Raw genomic sequence first — 18,582 nt, 5'->3', positions numbered from 1 at the left:
ACTAATCCATGAGCACCCCGAGATGTTTGAAGGACTCTGTTCCTTATATGCTGCAAGTGCCCCAGAAGAAGAGAAGGTGCAGGATCAGGGCTGGGAGGGTTCTGGTAGCCTCCAGCCCCCACTCTCTGCTGCCCTGTGTGGAGCAGTAGTCCATGGGCTGGGTGGAACAGTGAGAAACTGAGCTCTGGCCAAGCAAAACATAGAGAAAATATTTGGTGTGGTTCCTCTTCCTGCTCCCTTATCCTTCTTTTTCTCAGTTCATCTCTGCAGCCTGTGCCAAAGGCCTGCTGCTGCCAACAGGACAGGCTGGAGTCCTTCTCTGGGGAAAGGGAGTGGAGCCTGGTGTCTTGCACCTGCACAAATTAATATTGATCCTTTCTGCCAGGAGATGAGGCTGAACACTCGACACCTGCCAGACTGAACAGAGCAGTGCTGGTGGTGGATGGTCACCTGCTCGTCCTCAGAGGAGGCTGTGGGGCCAGGCCCCACTCCTGGGGCAGTGGGACACTGCACTGTCCTCCAGGAGACAAAGCCACCTTGTGAGAGGGACAGAATGCCAATGCACCCTCTGCCATCCAGAAACTGAGGTGCACAAGTACTTTTTTTCCCCCCCCCCCCATGCTCTCAGGAGTTGAAACTGAGCTCAACTGAATGCTGGCTGCACTCACTGCCCCAAGGCAGGTGGCAGCATCCCAGAGGAGCTGCAGAGGCATGGACACGGGGGTGTGGCTGGTGATGGGCACTGTGGCTGGTGGCAGTGGCATGGGCAGGAGGACAGAAGACAGCTCTCTGCAGCACAGGGCCTTGGAGTTACTTTTTTAAGCCAAAATCTGTCTCTTGCCTCTCCCAGTGCCTGCCATGGGCTCTGGCAGGGTATCAGCAGCTTTGTGTCCTTGCTGGTGGCTGTCCTCTGAGCCTGGGGGGGCTGACCCACAGCACAGGGGTGCTTCCTGCAGGCAGAGCTGTGTTCCTGTTTTCCAGAGCATTTCAGCTCCCTCTGCTCCAAACATCTGCTCAGTGCAACCAGGGCTGTGTGTGGGAAAGGCATATGGTGGGGTGCTCTGGCTGCCCTCAGTGCTGTGGGAAGCCCCACATTTCAGGACTCAGCTGTGCCCCAGGTCCCAGTTTGTGCAGTGGGAGGTGACAGTGCCCATGGCCACAGCTGGATGAGCAGAATGAGCAGCCATGGGCTGTGCCAGGAGCTGATGGCCTGGGCAGGCTATAAGATTGTGTTGTGAGTGTCACCGTGTCATGGTGGTGATTGCTCTGCCTGGGGAAGGGGAGGTCACAGCTCCTTTCCCATCTGCATCCCCGCTTTTTGTGTGAGTGCTCTGCTTTCAGAAGGTCTGGAGCTACAGCCTGTGCAGGCATGCACTGTGCTCTTACCTGGTGTCTTTTCAGCCACTATTCAGCCGTGGTTATTGAAACCCTGAGGTGAAAAATGAGCTGCTCCTTTGTTTGCCTGTCCCTGTGCTTTGTTGCAGCGCTGAGGTGGTTGCACTGTTCTCCTGTGTGAAGGTGCAGTGTGTGTGTGATGCAGCAGGACAGAGCCTCCATCTCCTGGTGGCACAGGCACATGGCAGCCGGCTCTGCCTGCAGGAGCTGTCCAGGACAGGGACCCAGAGCTGGCCCAGGAGGCTGAGGGAGGATTTGGGATGTGGGGGGTCCTGCCAGGCTCAGCCCCTCCATCACAGGTTTATCTTCAGTCCCCTTGGGCTGCCAGGCCAGGGAAGCAGGCTCTGCTTGGGTTCTCTCTCCAAAACTTAGAAATTTTTGCCCTCATCCTGAAGAAGATTCTCACAAGGTTACGTTAGTACACTCCTGCCCAATGAAGCCTCAGCACCATCCAGCATATTTTTCCAAGTTTTACTGGAAGTGAGGAGCTACCACACAGGCAGCTTCAGGAGGGGGTACCTTAAGGATTTTCTCTGATACAGCCTCTGGTACTGGGTTCAGCAGGTTCACACTCTCCCAAGGGTACAGAACTGAATCTGGAGTCCCCCAGAATGCCACATTCAAAGTATTTTTCACAAGTAGTAAAGAAAATTCTCAGCATTGCAGCTGCAGCTGGAGGCCCAGGGATTTCTCCTTTCAAGATTTGCCCCTTTTCTCCCCTCTGGGCTCCTTGTGAGTGTCAAGTATCTGGAACGAAGGGAGACTTCGTACAGACATTCAGTTTCTGTTTTGTAAATGATTTAAAAAGATTTACAAAGGAATTGCAAATGGATCTGAGCAAAGACAGAAAATGACCACAAAAGAGGAAAGAACATGACTGGGTGAGGTGGAGCAGTGCCAGCAGCCCTGCAGGGCCTGCCAGGCTGTTATTCACCCCTCAGTGCACTGCCAGCCCTTGCCCACGGCAGCTGGGGACACTGGCCCGTGGCTGATGGGCTGGGGGGACACTGCTGTGCTGCTCAGGCTGTGGCCCTGCTCTCTGCTGGCTCTGTGGTTTAATTTAAGGTGGCAGAGCCACCTCCAGAGTCCTGCAAAGAGCCAGCTGCATGCGCAGGGCCTGTGAGCTGCTGGCACAGCGTTCCTTGGCCCAGGCCTGCCTGCAGTTCCTGAAGTGCTCACAGAGCCAGCACGTCCCAGTGTCAAGTGCTCTCACATTTGAATTGTGCAAGTCTTCTCCCAGGACTATTCTGCTTTCCAATGATACCAGCTGGGAAGGTTCTGTGTCCAGGGCCTCACTGAGCATCCCCCGGGACGCTGGAGGTGCAGTGTGTGGGGAACCTTGCAGAAGGGCATGGTGGTGGCACTGATGGCATACATGCACCATGTCAGGGTCCAGGTCACAGCTGGTGGACAGCCCGAGGTGTCCTTGTGGCCACCAGGCCTGGCTGAGTGGGATGGTGCTCTCAGGTTTTTCCCAGAAGCCTGGACTCAAACACAGCCTGGGACACTGCAGCTGCCCCGGAGCTCCTGTCCCTCAGCAGGGAGGAGGAGCAGGGGAACGAGGGGCACTGAGGGGAAATGGCTGGGGACAGAGGGGCACTGAGGGGGAAATGGCTGGGGAAGGAGGGACACTGAGGGGGAAATGGCCGGGGAAGGAGGGACACTGAGGGGGAAATGGCTGGGGACGGAGGGGCACTGAGGGGGAAATGGCTGAGGAAGGAGGGGCAGTGAGGGGGAAATGGCTGGGGAAGGAGGGGCACTGAGGGGGAAATGGCTGGGGAAGAAGGGGCACTGAGGGGAAATGACTTTTCCTCGCCCATTCCCCAGGGCGATGTGCTGCCTCTCAGAGCACAGCCAGCTCCTTCCGCCCAGGGAAGAGGGCAGTTCACCCCATGCCCCTGAGCAGGCTGTGCTGACTGTGTCCTGTCCCTCCCTGTGCTGACTGTTTCTGCCCCCCCAGGTGTCCCTCAGCCAGGAGTGCACCCGCGCCATCATGAAGCTGATGTACTGCCCGCACTGCCGCGGCATGGCCAGCGTGAGGCCCTGCAACAATTACTGCCTGAACGTCGTCAAGGGCTGCCTGGCCAACCAGGCCGACCTCAGCACCGAGTGGAAGTACCTGATGGGTGAGATGGCCTCTCCCTGCTGCAGCTGCCCCTCATCACCCCTGGCGCCCTGAGGCTGTGTTGGGCGAGCAGAGGGGGCGGTGGGAGGCTCAGGGATGTTGTTTGCACTGGTGAAGCTCTCAGAGCTCCTTGTGCCCACACAGAATTGCCCAGCAAGCTCCTCTCTTTGTCCCGCTGAGCCCTGAGGGAGCCTTGCTGCCTTGTCTGGGCTCAGGGAAGGCAGCACCAGAGGACATGGCCTTGGCTTTGGCCTTGTTTTGCCTTGCCTTGGCAGCAAAGCTGCCAGCTCAGCCCCAGCTGCAGCCCCCAGGCTGGCTCAGGGTTGTCATTAAGGACAAAACCCCACAAAGTCAAGGAGTGCCACCTGCCTCTCGAGGGACACTGCAGCATGGATGGGGAGGCAGAGCAGGCACTGCTGGAGAGGTGCCCAGGCCAGCTGTGCCACAGCTAACTGGAAATGCTCTGTGGGAGCAACTGGGAGCCTGCTGCAAAGGAGGGGAGGAATTGTCCCTTCCCCAGGGCTTTGGTGGCCCTTTGGCCTTTCTGACCAGAGCCAGCCAGCTGTTCCTGTCACTCTCTCCTGGCAGGATGACAGCCTCTCCTGGAACACTGCTGTACAGCTTTCCTTGATTGACAGGGAAGCAGTTCCATGTGCATTTTGCATTTATTCTGGCTTCCTCTTCCCAAGAGACACTGTCAAGGGGTGACAGCTAGGAGGAAATTGGAGCTTCTTTCAAATTGCAGTTTTACATTTCAGTGTCAGAGGTCACAGACTGATCAAGGATGGGAGCAAATTATGGAGTCAGAGGCAGCAGTTCACTGGTGGTGTCCTTCCTTCACCCTTCTCCAGGCCCTTCTGTGTAGCCAGAGATGACTTTGTTACACTAAAAACAGAGTTTCTCTTTCAGTTTGACAAATTAGGGCAGGTCAAATTAAGGGAGATTTTTATAGTAAGTGGTTCAGATATAATTTTTCACTGTTTAGGGCTGCAACCTTTGATTTAAATGTTTGTATCTCAAGATTAGTGCCTCTTCAAGGCACTATTTGTCTGAAATATACAGTCTCAAAGATGACACCACAACCCCTGAGTGGCAGCAAAGTTAAACTGCAAGCTTTTCAGTGTTACAGGAGATTTTATTTACCAGAATACAAAAAGTTACCAAAATTCACCCCCTTATATTGAGAGCATAGAGGCTGTCCCTCCTTCAGACCCAGCTGGAGCGTTGAGAATTGTCTCTGGGGGTAGGCAGAGATTGGTAATTCTTTGTAAGCTGTGGGAAATGGATTTACAGAAAATTCTATACAGTAATGCAACCATCCAAAATCCAGCAGTATCCAAGCACAGTCCCAAAGCAGCCATGCAAGCAGGAGCCTCCAGGGCAGGTGGGAGTGCTGGGACAGCAGAGCTTTCCAGAGGAGCTGAGGCAGCCCTCAGTCACTCCCTGTGCTGTTTGCCAGTTAATTCTGGTCTGCTTGAGTACCTGTATAGCCTGATGTCTCCCTGGCTGTTGTCCTTCCAGAGGTGAAGGTGACAACAATTACGGCTTTTCTCCCTCCTTCACTGCCACAGAAGCCATTTCCCACATCCACTGTCCCTGGCACCTTATTGACCCCAGTTCTCCCACTTTCTCCTGGCTGCAGTGCTTTGCTGGAGACATGCACTGAGTTAGGAGGGTGAGGGCCAAGTATTGCTGTTTCTTAATAATTCTACATGAGTTTTGTGGTCTTCCTTTCTGTATCCCCCAGGGAAATGCTGGTTACTCTGGGTGAACACTACCCAAAGTGTATTTACCATTTGCAGGAGGTTCCTTTGCCACAGAGAGTGGTTGTCCCTACATAAATTAGGGAAAACAAGTGTGCACCTGAGCAGTGGTGAACATGGAGAGGTGTCCCCCAGCAAGGAGACCTGCCAAGGGCCCAGCAGCTTGTCCCAGCCAGCATGAGCTGATCTCTGCCTTGCTGTGCCCAGAGTGGTGGTGAGAGTGTGCCTGCCTTGCTCTGCAGATTCCCTCATGGGGGTGGCCGACCGCATCGACGGGCCCTACAACGTGGACACTGTCATAGGCACCATCCACATGAGGATTGCTGAAGCCATCTCCAACCTGCAGGAGAACAAGGATTCCATCACAAGCAAGGTAGGAGAGTGTGCCTGGGCCTGCCTGAGGACACATCATGTGCCACTGCCACGACCAGGTGCTCTTTTGTGCTCACTCTTCAGCTGAACTGGTGTTGCCGGGCTTGCAAGGGTTGCAAGGTGAAGAGAGAGGCAAGAATCTTGACCTCATGTTCAGAAGGCTTGATTTATTATTTTATGATATATATTACATTATTACTATACTAAAAGGAATAGAGAGAAAGGTTCTCAGAATGCTAGCGAGCTAAGAATAGAAAAGGAATGAATAAATAAAGGAGCTCTCTCTGATTCTGTCCCAGAGAGAGCTCGGCCTGTGATTGGCCCTTAATTGTACACATGCAACATGGACCAATCCCAGATGCACCTGTTGCATTCCACAGCAGCAGATAACCATTGTCTACATTCTTTTTCTGAGGCCTCAGCTTCCCAGAAGGAAAAAATCCCAAAGAAAGGATTTTTTACAAAAGATGTCTGTGACAAACTGGGAGAGAGGAAGAGTGAGAGAGAGCAAATGCCCTCTCTTTTAATGATAAATTGCCTTGGTTTCCGACCACCCATCTGACACAGGCAGAGTTGTTCTCTCCACCTTTGCAGGTGCTCCCTGCCACATCCAGCCAGCCTCCTTTGGCCACAGGCACAGGAGGTGGGACTGTATACACAGTGATGAGGGGGGTGCATGTGCCATTTGCTGTCAGGGCCCTCTGTGCTGAAGAGTTTTGAGCTGTTTTGGCTGAGCTGAGGCGTTTACACAAGTGCACAGTCCCCAGTGACAGGAGACAGCTGCTCTAACCTGCCCCGAGGGGATCTCCTGCAGTGGGAACACTGGGCTATCAGGTGGTGCCAGGGGACAGAGCTGCAATCTGGCAGTCCATCTGGAGAGTACAAACCTGGCTCTCCTGAGGCTCACCTGTCTCCCAAGAAGTATCATGAAGGTCTCTTCTGTTGGTCTTCTATTTTTAGTGTATTTCTCCACTTAACCACAGTCACCTCTGTAGCTGCAGGTGAGAGAAGCCTTGGGAACAAAAGCAGCCCTCCAGGGCTCCTGCCTTCTGCCCTGACACTCCCCAGGTCCTGCAGCTATCCCACAGTCAGGGCAGAGATGCAGATGAAAGAAGTGGGACAGGTCCTAACTGTGTTTTGGATAAGGGAAGGGCCAGAAGTGCTGCTTGGCAAACAGGAATTCACTGGCACACATCAAAGCACTAACAGCTGAGTGCATCCAAGTGCTGGGTTAGGTTTCTTTTCTGACATGAAAGGCAATGTTCTTTCTTCCCTCATTAGGTGGGACTGAGGCTTTCCACATAAAAGCAAAGCCATGGTGTGGGAAAACATAGCATCATCTGCAGAGAAAGGTGTTTCCAAGGGGAATACAGTAAATCTGGTGACATGAAAGGGGCTATGCAGTATAACTGGTGTTTGATTGGAGCAACCAAACAGGATTGATAAGCTCCTCAGTATGACCTTGTGACCAGGTGAATGGAGCACTCTGCTGGTGGCACAGCTGGCAGAGGGCAGGAGCTGCCAAGCTCTGAGTTCTGGTTTTGAGCATGGCAAAGCTATCAGATGGAGGATGGTATTGTCAGCTGAGTTCAGGGCTGTCCCAGGCCAATCCTGGCAATCTCAGAGGCAGGGACATGACCCAGGCCAAGGGCACTGCTGTTAAGGTATCCTCCCAGTGTGAGCAGTCAGGAGGCGTCTGGCAGCCACTCTCCCACCGTCAGACACTGTCCCTGCAGCCCCTGGGAGTGGCAGGTCACAACCCCCAGGTCCCTGCTTGCCTCCTGCACACGCCACTCACACAGCCAGACCAGGTCTCCTCACTGGTTCCACCCCAGGTTTCCCATGGCAGTGTCAGACCTCTCCTTCCATAAAGCAATTTATTGACAGCACAGTAACACAAATAAAGCTTGAGCTGGTGCCTCTGAGGCCAACAAAGGAACCCCATGGCTTTTATCCCCTCACAGTCCAAGCATGTAGAAGTGTGACCTGGCTCTCTCAGTGCCACAGGTCCTGTGCCCTTTGTTATGCCAAGGGTGGGCAGCTTACAGCCTCTGGCTCCTGCAGCTGCACCTGCACAGGGTGCCCTCCTCCCCACAGAATGCCTTCTTGGAGAGGAGCCAGGAGTGGCCCTTACCCCAGTGCCACCCTGTCACAGACTGTCCTGGGAGCTGGGTGAAGCTCTAAAGAAGCACTTGTGGTACCAAGCCTTGTGCTCAGGGCAGCACAGAGCCCTCCCTGCTTCCTCACACTTCCCCTTCTCCCTGTGGCTCTCATGGATTTCAGGCAGCAGGAGCTGTCAGAGGCTGCAAATGCATGTTTGCTCTCATTGTTCAGGGACTGTTGCCCCCTCAGTCTGCTGCAGTTGTTTTCTCCAGCAGCAGTTTGCATCTCTCACCTGAAGCATTTGGAGTGGCAAGAGGTTCACCTTGGTTCAACTGTGCTGGAGCTGCCCCTCTCCTGGACACCTCCCCAGATTTTATCTCCTGGGAAGGGGCCAGCAAGATAGAGCAGTGAAACCAGGGTTTTGTTTTGGTAGAACCAAGTTGAAAATGCTCTACATGCACTTTTCAGGGTGGGTTTTTTTTTGCACAGAGCTAAGGAGACCGATGAACAAACAAAGTGGCTTGGTGCTGAGCTGCTGCAGTCATCTGATCCATCTGGCCAGCAGGACAGGGCACCCAGGAGGGCCTTTGGAGGCTGAGTGTCCCTCAGACAGTGTCCCCCTCACAGCCAGGGGCTCCTGGCCAGGTTAGCACGTGGCTGAGCCAGCACCTTCAGCAGGTGGCACGAGCTGTGCCAGCAGAGCTCTGCCTGGCCCTGCCTCCTCTGCTTCAAGGGGACACCAGGCAAGGTTTATCAACAACTTGTGACAGCTCCCTGGCACCACAACGAGCTTGGAGCCCTCTTTTCAAATCGGGTGGGTTCCTTTGTAAAGGCTGGCCCATCCTGACTCAGACTGACAGTGCCAAGTCCCTCCTGGGCTCTGGTGCTTTGTCCCTCTGAGCTCTCCTGGCACCAGTGGGGCTCAGCTGCCCAGCCCTGGTGATCTGCTGATGCAGAGGCTGGGAGAAGCTGGATTTTCCACCCTTCACCTCACCCTAGAGGCCAGGTAGGAGAGTTTGGACCTTCCCAGTGCTTCTGCTGCTCTCTGGCCACAAAGCCCCCCCGGGCAGGTAGGTAGGGTGATAGGAGGTACCTGAAGAGAGCACATAAATCAGCCCTGCTGCCTCATGTGCCCCTGAAGCATCCAACCTGACAGACTGTGGCACGTCTGCTGTCCTGGCAGTGCCCTGCTGGAGGCACACTGATTTCCCAAGTGGGGATGTTGATTGCAGGAGCCATGGGGATAGTCCCACATCAGTCTGTTGTCTATCAGTGAAGCTCCCATGCTCTGTAGTCTTGAAGCCCACAGCACTGAGGCAATGAGTGTGAGCAACTCCCATCTTTTTCTTCCAAGGATTTTATTTTCCAGTCATAAGAAGAACAGATAAAATTGCTATAAATAATTTAATATCAATATTGGCAACTCATCCAAAAACATGTGTTACTGCTGAATATTTTGCTTGATAGTGGTAACCAAAACCAGTTACAATGTGCTGAAAACACATCTGCACTAGAAACTAAGCCAGAATCTCTGAGAATCTTGGCAATAGGAAGGATAAATATCCTTAAGAAGGGAAAAAAACCCATAACTGTGGAGTGTTAAATAATTAAAGGAATGGCATTGAAATATGGGATAGAGAGTTTGGTTTGTTTTTCAGGTGTTCCAAGGCTGTGGAAATCCCAAAATCAGCACAAAAGGCTCCAGTAGTGAGGACAAGAAGAGACGGGGGAAGGTGACATTGGAGGCCAAGTCCTCTGCCCAGGCCCTGGAGATGCTGGTGGGTTTGAGCTGGAGCTGCTCTGGGTCCTGCAGGCTGGGTCACACCGTGCTGGGGCTGGAGAAGATCAGATCATCAGGGGCTGCTGTAACCCAGCACACCTGCTCTTCTTGCCTCTGCAGGGTTGGGTGTAATAACCAATAGATAACCAATTTGCTGATAAGCAATTTCCCAGGGATTTGGTGCCAGACTTACCTGAAGAGGCTCCTAGACTGATGGTCTTCTCCTGGTTGGTCTTGTGGTACTGGAGCAGTGCTTGGCATGTAACCTTTAGTCTTGGGCACTTGGCTTGGTGATTGGTCTTTAGGGGAAGGTTGATGATACGTCCTATTTTGCATGAAAACAGATTTTGTGATGGTAAAACAAAAAATATGCAGAATCCTTGTACTTTCCTCTGCCCTGGGGCACCCCAGAGCTCCTGTGGCCCTGAGCATCCCCTTTGCTTACAGGTTTTAGATGCCAAAGGGAATCTGACAGCTCTCAAGACATACTGGATCACCCTGCCCAGCAGCCTGTGCAGCAAAAAAGTAATGGCCAGCTCAGCTTCAGATGACAGATGTTGGAATGGGATGACCAAGGGCAGGTATGGAGCGGCTCACAGTGCCAGGAGCACCAGCCTGGCTGAGAGGAAGGGTTTGAAAAGGCACTTACACATCATCACAGCCAGCCCTGCTTGTTCAGAGTGAGCAGTCTGTGCCTGTCCATAGAAACACTGCATTTCCAGAAATGCTCATACCTGGGAATGGCAAGCCTGGTGTGGTTTTGCTGTGTGTTGAGGGTTAAGCACTGAAATGCACTCAGCATGAAATAACTGTGCAGTTTTCTACCAAGGAAGCAGTTCTGCAGTTCCACATGCACTCAGAAGGCAGCAGGGCTGGATTTCCCACACAAGCTCCAGAGAATTGCACACACATCTCTCTCTCCATACCTGCTCTGAGGGGGGACACCTGGGTGACATCCAACAGCTGCAGAAACAGGTCCTACCCTAGCCAAGGTTAAAGGATGGCTGAGGGGACACCGGCAGCTGCTGGACCTTTCTCCTCTTTTCTCTGCAGTCCTCTTGGACTTGGCTTTGCCAGCCTGAAGTCAACACCTTCAGTTGTTCCATATTTCACATTGTTGCCAGCAGTGTCCCAGATCTGCAGGAGCAGGAGGACCAGGGCACTGTGGAAGGCAGCAGTGCAGCTCTGGTTGACAGCTCCCAGCTAATTAATCTTCCCTGGGAGGCAGTCAGGTCAAACTGGGCTGCTCCCAGGGGCTCAGTCTCCACAGGGCTGAACCAAGCAGGGATTAAAATGCTCCTCAGCCTCCCATATGGACAGAGATTTTCCATTGGGGAGTGTCACTGTGAGCCCATTGGTACCAGCCTGAGAGCAAGCCCTGTGCCTTTCCTGCAGGAAATCCCTCTCCATGCTGGGACAGGGGTGCTGCAAGGCCACCCAGGCACCTCCTGCAAGCTGAGACCTCTCTGCTGGGGTCTGGCCATCCAGAGAGCTGGGCTGCCCAGCAAACACCAGCTGCAGGGGCTGTTCCAGAGGTGGCACTGGCTGCAGCCTCTGGGCTCACAGAGCCTGGGTTATCCCTGGTGTCTGTAGGGAGAGCTGAGCTGGGGGCAGACATCTAAACCTTCTGCCTTCCTTCCCAGTTACCTGCCCGAGGTGATGGGGGATGGCCTGGCTAACCAGATTAACAACCCAGAGGTGGAGGTGGACATCACCAAGCCGGACATGACCATCCGCCAGCAAATCATGCAGCTCAAGATCATGACAAACCGCCTGGGCAACGCCAACATCGGCAACGATGTGGATTTCCAGGACACCAGTGAGTGCAACACAACCACAGGGGTGCAAGGGGGGGTCAGGGGGGGCAAGCAGTCCTGCAGCCTGCACAGTGTCCCTGCAGCCTGCACAGTGTCCCTGCAGCCTTCACAGTGTCCCTGCAGCCTGCACAGGTGTCCCTGCAGCCTGCACAGTGTCCCTGCAGCCTGCACAGTGTCCTTGAAGCCTGCACAGTGTCCCTGCAGCCTGCACAGTGTCCCTGCAGATGCTGCTCCTGGGCCTAGGGGCAGGGAGGGTCTGTCTTTTGGTCTGGCTTTTGGCTTGGGGCTGCTCAGGGGCTGTGTGAGTGCAGACAATTTGTGGGTTGGCTGGAGGCTATGCTGCTCCCAGTGCCTCACTGAAACCTGCAGGGCTGTCTCCAGTGCCAGCCCTGCTGACAGGGCCATTGCTCTGTGTGCTCCAGAATTTGCAGCTGCTGCAGCAACAGTGACTGAAGCCAGCAGGAGGTCAGGTATGGGCTTGTATCCCACGCTGGGGGATGCAGAGAGGAGGGGGTGGCCAGGGTAGGGCTGGTGGCCAGAGCTCCCCAGGGTTGCAGCAAGGGGAGAGGGCCATGCCCACCATAAGGAAAGCAGTGTGTGTGCAGTGTGTGTGCAGTGTGTGCAGTGTGTGTGTGTGTGCAGTGTGTGCAGTGTGTGTGCAGTGTATGTGTATGTGCAGTGTGTGTGTGTACAGTGTGTGCAGTGTATGTGCAGTGTGTGTGCAGTGTGTGTGTGTGCAGTGTGTTTGTGTGCAGTGTGTGTGCAGTGTGTGTGTGTGCAGTGTGTGCAGTGTGTGTGCAGTGTGTTTGTGTGCAGTGTGTGTGCAGTGTGTGCAGTGTGTGTGTGTGTGCAGTGTGTGCAGTTTGTGTGCAGTGTGTTTGTGTGCAGTGTGTGTGCAGTGTGTGCAGTGTGTGCAGTGTGTGCACTGTGTGCACTCTGTGTGCAGTGTGTGTGCAGTGTGTGTGCAGTGTGTGCAGTGTGTGCACTGTGTGTGCAGTGTGTGCACTGTGTGCACTGTGTGCAGTGTGTGCAGTGTGTGTGCACTGCGTGCACTGTGTGCACTGTGTGTGCACTGTGTGTGCAGTGTGTGCACTGTGTGCACTGTGTGTGCAGTGTGTGCAGTGTGTGCAGTGTGTGTGCACTGTGTGCACTGTGTGTGCACTGTGTGTGCAGTGTGTGCAGTGTGTGCACTGTGTGTGCAGTGTGTGCACTGTGTGTGCAGTGTGTGCAGTGTGTGCACTGTGTGTGCACTGTGTGTGCACTGTGTGTGCAGTGTGTGCACTGTGTGTGCAGTGTGTGCAGTGTGTGCACTGTGTGTGCAGTGTGTGCAGTGTGTGTGCAGTGTGTGCAGTGTGTGCAGTGTGTGTGCAGTGTGTGCGCTGTGTGCAGTGTGTGCAGTGTGTGCACTGTGTGTGCAGTGTGTGTGCAGTGTGTGTGTGTGTGCAGTGTGTGCAGTGTGTGCAGTGTGTGTGCAGTGTGTGCACTGTGTGTGCAGTGTGTGCAGTGTGTGCAGTGTGTGTGCAGTGTGTGCAGTGTGTGTGCAGTGTGTGTGCAGTGTGTGCAGTGTGTGCAGTGTGTGTGCAGTGTGTGCAGTGTGTGTGCACTGTGTGCTCACCCCACGCTGTCTCTGCACAGGTGACGACATGAGTGGCTCCGGGAGCGGGGACAGCTGTCCTGATGACGTCTGTGGCAAAAGACTTTCTAAGAGCCCCAGCACCAGGCAGCCAGAAACACACGCCATTCCTAAGCAGTCCGGACACGGCGTCCATGGGGCCAGCAGCAGATCTTTGCCTTCTGCCTCCCTCCTCCTCCTCCTCCTCTGGGTGGCTGCCTTCGCCCCGCAGCATTTGTGGCGGTAACTCGCTGGCACAGCCAGGACACAGACTGCGGCTGAGGGCTTCACTTTGCCAAAACCAACCAACCAACAACCAACCAACCAAAGGACGTATTTAATTCACCTTGGCAAAAAAAAAAAAAAAAAGAAAAAAAAAAAGGAGGAGAAAAAGGTTTTCAGAAGGTTTCAGTTGTTTGCTATTTCTGGCAGTGCTCGAGCTGTTTTCTTCTTTCTAGGTCTTTCCCCAATGCTGGGCCCTTCTTTCCATACCTCATTGTTTTACTTTTGTTATTGCCACAAACTGGCTCCTGGGGCTGGAGCCAGCCTCTGCAGAGAGCTCGGGGGAGCCGGGCCGAGCCCTCGCGGGCAGCTGTGCTGCTGCTCAGTGGAATATGCAATTGCCCCGCCCCTGGCCCGCCGGGATGCTCGGCACGGCCCGTGCTGCCTCAGGGGCTCGCTGGGCTCTTCCTCTGTGCTTCCTAGCTGGGCAGAGATGGCCCTTCACCTCCGGTGGGGTACACAGGAGTGTGAGCAGCTTTGGTGGGTCGAACTGAACGAGTTTGGCAGCGGCTGTTGGACCCGAAAATGCAGAACTCGCTTTTCTTTGGAAAGGTCACAAGTGGGTTTCTTGACTAGAGCTCGTAGCTGAGGACAATTTGAAATGTAGGTTTCCTACATCTACGTGACTGGGAATGAGTGTTAGGGGTTGGGGTTTGGGTACTTTTTCTTTGCATGCTAGTTGGAAAGCCATTTTTTACCCAAGTAAGGATGGTCCAATTTGTACCTGCAGTGCAGTACCATTGTAGGTAACAGAGAGATGCAGATGTGCACAGTGGGATTCTCTGTGTGACAGACACTTGTGCTGCCTCCTCCTTCTCTGGCCCCAGCCATAGACAGGAATGCAGGTTTTTTCTTGGTAATGAGAGAGACCAGGGACATTTTACTCACTGGAGCTTTGGGACTGGTTGTGCCTCTTCAAGCAGCTGCCTTAGGGCAGACAGGGGCTGCTGGGGACCACCATGGGCCCTACCCAGGGCACTGGCTCGGGGGAATGTGAGAAAAGGAAACATTTTGTTTGGGATTTCTTTTTACCTTTGGTGTTTGTTTCAGTTGTACTGTAGGTTTTGAATGGATTCCCACTTTCCCTGTTCCTTCCCCATCATCCAGTTCACCTTCCCTAGCCCCTGCAGGCATGGGCTGAGCCAGCAGGTCAGACACCCCTGGCAGCTCTGTTTGGGCTCAGGGGAGGGCCAGGCTCACCCTTTGCTCCCATCCCACCACTCACAGCCTTTGGGTGATGTGGCAGCTGCCCTAAGCCCAAATTGCTCAGTGGGGCGGGCTCTGGGCCAGGTTTGAGACTGGGGGTGGTGGGTGAAGTTACAAATGTCCTCCTGTAGCTGTAGGAGTGTCTGTGCTTGTTTAGGCCTGTGTGTTGGGGCTTCCAGAGGCTGCTGTGCCTGATGGGCAGCAGGCCTGGGCTGCAGCCACAGGTGTAGCAGAGGCTGGTACAGCACAGTCCCTGTGACTGCCTGGGCCAGCAGCACTCACAGCTTGGGTTTGAGCTTCAGACAGGTTTGTGCTGGGCTGAGAGGGAGGGCACAGCTGGGCTGTCTCCTGCTTTTGCACAGCATCTGAGCATTTCTGCTCTGTCTTGCCAGAGGAGATGTGCCTTTGGGCTGAGCAAACATTTGGGGTTGGGGTTTGGCTGTAATGGAGGTTTTTCCCCCTTTTCTAAGAAAAACCTCCATTTTTAACATTAGCAGTTCCTGAAGTGTGCAATTTAAGGAAAAATGAGGACATGAGCAAGGTAATGCTGAAAGCCAGTTCATTCCCTGCCCTCCCTGGGGCACTGAGGGTGCCTCAGAATAGGCAGAGCTTTTAGGCCAGCTCTGGCAGCCTCTCCAAGCCACAGTGATCAATGTCACATCCTTTCTGCCTTGGCCTCACCTCCCTGAAAGGCAAAATCCCTGACCTGATCTGGTTGGGTGTCAGAAATGAACACTGGGTGCTGGACAATGGCTGAAGGACAGACAGTGCCACTGCACCCATCAGAACCCTGCAGAGGATCAATGTAAGCAGTGGTTTTGTCTAGATTTATTTTCTGCTAGACATATGGCAAATTCACATGATTTTGACTGCTCTAAAGAGTTCCTCTCTTTTCTTTTTAAATTTTTAAATCAGAATTGCAAATACAAATTTAACCTTCAGTTCCAACAATCCCCACAACCAATTCTGCAGAAGATTTACATCCAAAGGGAAAAAAAAAAGCTGGGGGGGAGGGAGGAAAAATTAAAATATTGTATTCTCATCAAAACACAGCTGGGTTGGGGCTTTAACACATGGATGCTGAGGTCAGTGGTTTGCTTTGCAGAATGGGAGCTTGAAAGTCACTTCCATTTCTGTGCAATTACTTTTTGCTGTTTGCCTGTTATCCTCAAGAGCTTCTTATGGGCCCCTTCACATTTTAATGTGAAGCCAGGAATTTACTGATTATCCAGTTAGTATTTTAACAGTTTAATAGCCCCAACTAGTGGTTCTGTTACAAGATAAAAACCTGATAGTGCAAATTAATAAGGCAAAGCCTCAAAGAAACAGTAAAATCTGTTCTGCAGGGGAAACCCTTCCTGAAGCCTTCACCTCTGGGCTGGGGTTGAGCTGCCACTCCCCATCCCTCGTGGCCCTGGGGGTGGCAGCTGCCACCTTGCACAGGCCAGGCCAGGTGAGCCAGGAGAGCAGCCTGAGGTGGGGCAGGGCAGGGGCTCAGCCCCTCTGTGCCCAGCAGTGCTCAGTGGTGGCCCTGTGGGTTCATTTTTACATCTGCCCATGGTCAGCCTGCACTGCTGCTTTTTGCTGCTCCCTGGTTACTCGGTGTTGCTGCTCTCCCTTGCCCTGAGGGTGTTTTCCCAGCTGCTGCCATGAAGTGCCCTGGGGTTGTTTGGCTGTGCCACCTTCCCCAGGAGCTGCAATGGCTGAAAGCCCCTGGGATATCAACTCCAAACTAAAGCAATCTGAAATTACTGCTGACTAAACTACCACTGGTGTGGCTGAACAAGCTGAAATCAACCCAGGTCCAGACAAGTCCTGAGCCTGGTTGGGCTGGTGCAGAACCTGGGGCCTTTCAGTGCTTCTAAATGACATTTCCTGGGCTGCTGCCTGCTGGAAAACACTGTGACACCTCCCCATGGCTGCTCTGGGCTGGCTGCATGGGGGGATCTCTGAGCAACTGGGCTGGCTGGGACAAACATCGGCTCCCATGCTGTCAGGATGGAAATATCCATCGTGTTCTGGTGTGAACAGGCTCATACTTGGCAGGTGTATGGAGGGGGTAGTGGTGTAGGAAAAAATCTTTACAAAGGCCCAATCCCTGGGAAGGGGAGAACCATAAATGGTGGATTTCCAAGTGTCGCTGTCTTTCAGCCTGCTCTTTGTGCCATAATGTGTATGTTTTAAACAATGGTGAGGGTCTCAAAAGGCTTTGAGAGCACAGCTACTTCTCATTTACAGATGACAAGCTGCCTGTTGTTTTCTGGTGGGCTTGGTAGGGGCTAAGGTATAGCAGAATATCTAAAGTCCACCTTTGCTTTAAACAGATGCATTTCTATCTGCAGGAGTAAGAATTATTTCACTTATCAGCATAGCTGGACAGTTATCTATTTCTTTCTGTTACCAAGGTACTTGTAACTCTCTTGCACTGTTTATCTAAAGTTGAAATATGTTCTTTGAATCCTTGTATAAATAAAAAGGCTGGAGACAAATCTGGATTTACAGGGCAATTATTTCTTCTCCATTTAAGCCAAGTCTGGCTTTTTCTTTATTTTTCAGTTGTTAAGGCACAGATAAAGGCCAGGTCAGGAGCCCTGAGGAAGGAAACCATGTTCAGGCACAGGCTGGGCTGATGGCAGTGTTGGCAGCAGGGATTTTCCTGCATTCCTGCACCACTCAGAGGAGCGGCTGCTGGGTTCTGTGGATGTGTGTTTGTGGGAACAAGGTGAGCCTGGCTTGAGCCACCACAGTGAGGATCCTAAGTTGTCTCTTTCTCATTTAGAAGCACAGAAAGTCACGGCATAACAGTGCAAAAATCAGAAATGCCCTTGGTATTGGTCATTACAAGGTATTGTGGTAATTACAGACCAGATGTTGGACAGCTCACAGCAGGCAGAGCAGCGAGGGGGATGTTGGATCTCCAGCACGTGCCTGAGACTGGACTGGTGCAGCAGAAGGGTTTGTGCTTCAGCTCCATCCACTTCCAGAACAGGGGGAATGCAGCTGTCAAGGTGAGGTGTTGGAAGCTGCTCATGAAATGTCTGAGAGACTTGGTAACTGAAAACTAAAGTGTATCCTTCTGCCTGGAAGCAAATATCAGCTACATTTAATAAACTGACTGATACCCTTGAGTGAGTAGGTATTTCTTTAGGTTCCTCTCCTGCAGCTATTTGCACCACATCCACACATTTATATAAATATAACAAGTGCAAAAATATTGGTCTTCTCCTTGGAGGTTTTGTGCACACCAGTTGCCTGCTTTGCCTCCTCAGTGTCTAATTATGATCTGAAATAACAGCCTCTTACAGCTTGGTGTTTACTAAAGGTGTCTGAAAGCATTTCTGCAGTCCATAATGTCACTGAACACTGCATGTTGGCCAGTTCACTGCTGGGAGCTTGCAGGAGGTGGAGGCTGTGGTACAATCCCAGCTCCCCCTGGGCTGCAGCCTCACATCACTGCTTCCCCAGGCAGGGCAGCTCCAAGGGCTCCAGGAGAGCCCAGCCCAGCCTGGGAGCTCACCAAGGCAGGGGGGCAGGCACTCTGCAGGTGCAGGGCAGGGGGACAGGAGACAGCCATGGTGACAGGGGCTGCTGGCACTGCACCCTGGCTGCCAGGGCCACCAAAACCAGGAATACCCAGTGAAATCTGGATTGAGGCATCAAACCCTTTCTAACGAGGGGTGATGCTCTTACCCTGCAGTTCAACATCTTCTTACAGAGGCAGCAACTGCCTTCAGTGCCAGAAGATGGCATTTGTGTTTAACTTATCAATTACTCTGTGTGTGGTGACAACTGCCCTGTTCCCACCTCCTCCTCTCCACAGAGACACGGTGCAGGGAGGGCTGGGGGGAAGGACCCCCCCTTGGTGGCATGAATGACCATTCTGAAGTCAGCTGCAGGCAGGCAGCCTAAAAACATCCACAGCCTCAGAGACAGGGAGCTCAGCTGCAGCCCCAGTGGAGCAAAAGTGACAAGAAAGGTGCCCTGAGATGGTGTCACCCAGGTAACACCTGGATCAGTGCTGGGATGGGCTGCAGGAACTGGTAAATCAGTAACTCCCACCAGGCTTGTCTGGGGGATCCCAGAGCCATCTGATGCTACTGCCACCCACAGAGACCAGTGAGGGTTCA

General features: G+C 53.1%; 1 protein-coding gene across 1 annotated transcript in view; it reads left to right on the top strand.

Annotated features, from left to right (window-relative positions):
- Positions 1-17,583, top strand: part of GPC1 (glypican 1) — a 209,843-nt gene extending 192,260 nt beyond the window's left edge. Inside the window, exons 4-9 of the mRNA XM_058811942.1 lie at positions 3,356-3,521; positions 5,526-5,656; positions 9,417-9,536; positions 9,986-10,119; positions 11,182-11,357; positions 12,991-17,583. Coding sequence (XP_058667925.1) covers positions 3,356-3,521; positions 5,526-5,656; positions 9,417-9,536; positions 9,986-10,119; positions 11,182-11,357; positions 12,991-13,214 — 951 coding nt within the window. The 3' untranslated portion in view covers positions 13,215-17,583. The remainder of the gene's footprint in view (positions 1-3,355; positions 3,522-5,525; positions 5,657-9,416; positions 9,537-9,985; positions 10,120-11,181; positions 11,358-12,990) is intronic.
- The last annotated feature ends 999 nt before the right edge of the window (positions 17,584-18,582 follow it).

This window comes from Ammospiza caudacuta, chromosome 11 (assembly GCF_027887145.1).
Source record: "Ammospiza caudacuta isolate bAmmCau1 chromosome 11, bAmmCau1.pri, whole genome shotgun sequence".
Taxonomy (NCBI): domain Eukaryota; kingdom Metazoa; phylum Chordata; class Aves; order Passeriformes; family Passerellidae; genus Ammospiza; species Ammospiza caudacuta.
The sequence above is the reverse complement of the archived record's forward strand: the minus strand, read 5'-3'. Positions and strand labels throughout refer to the sequence as shown.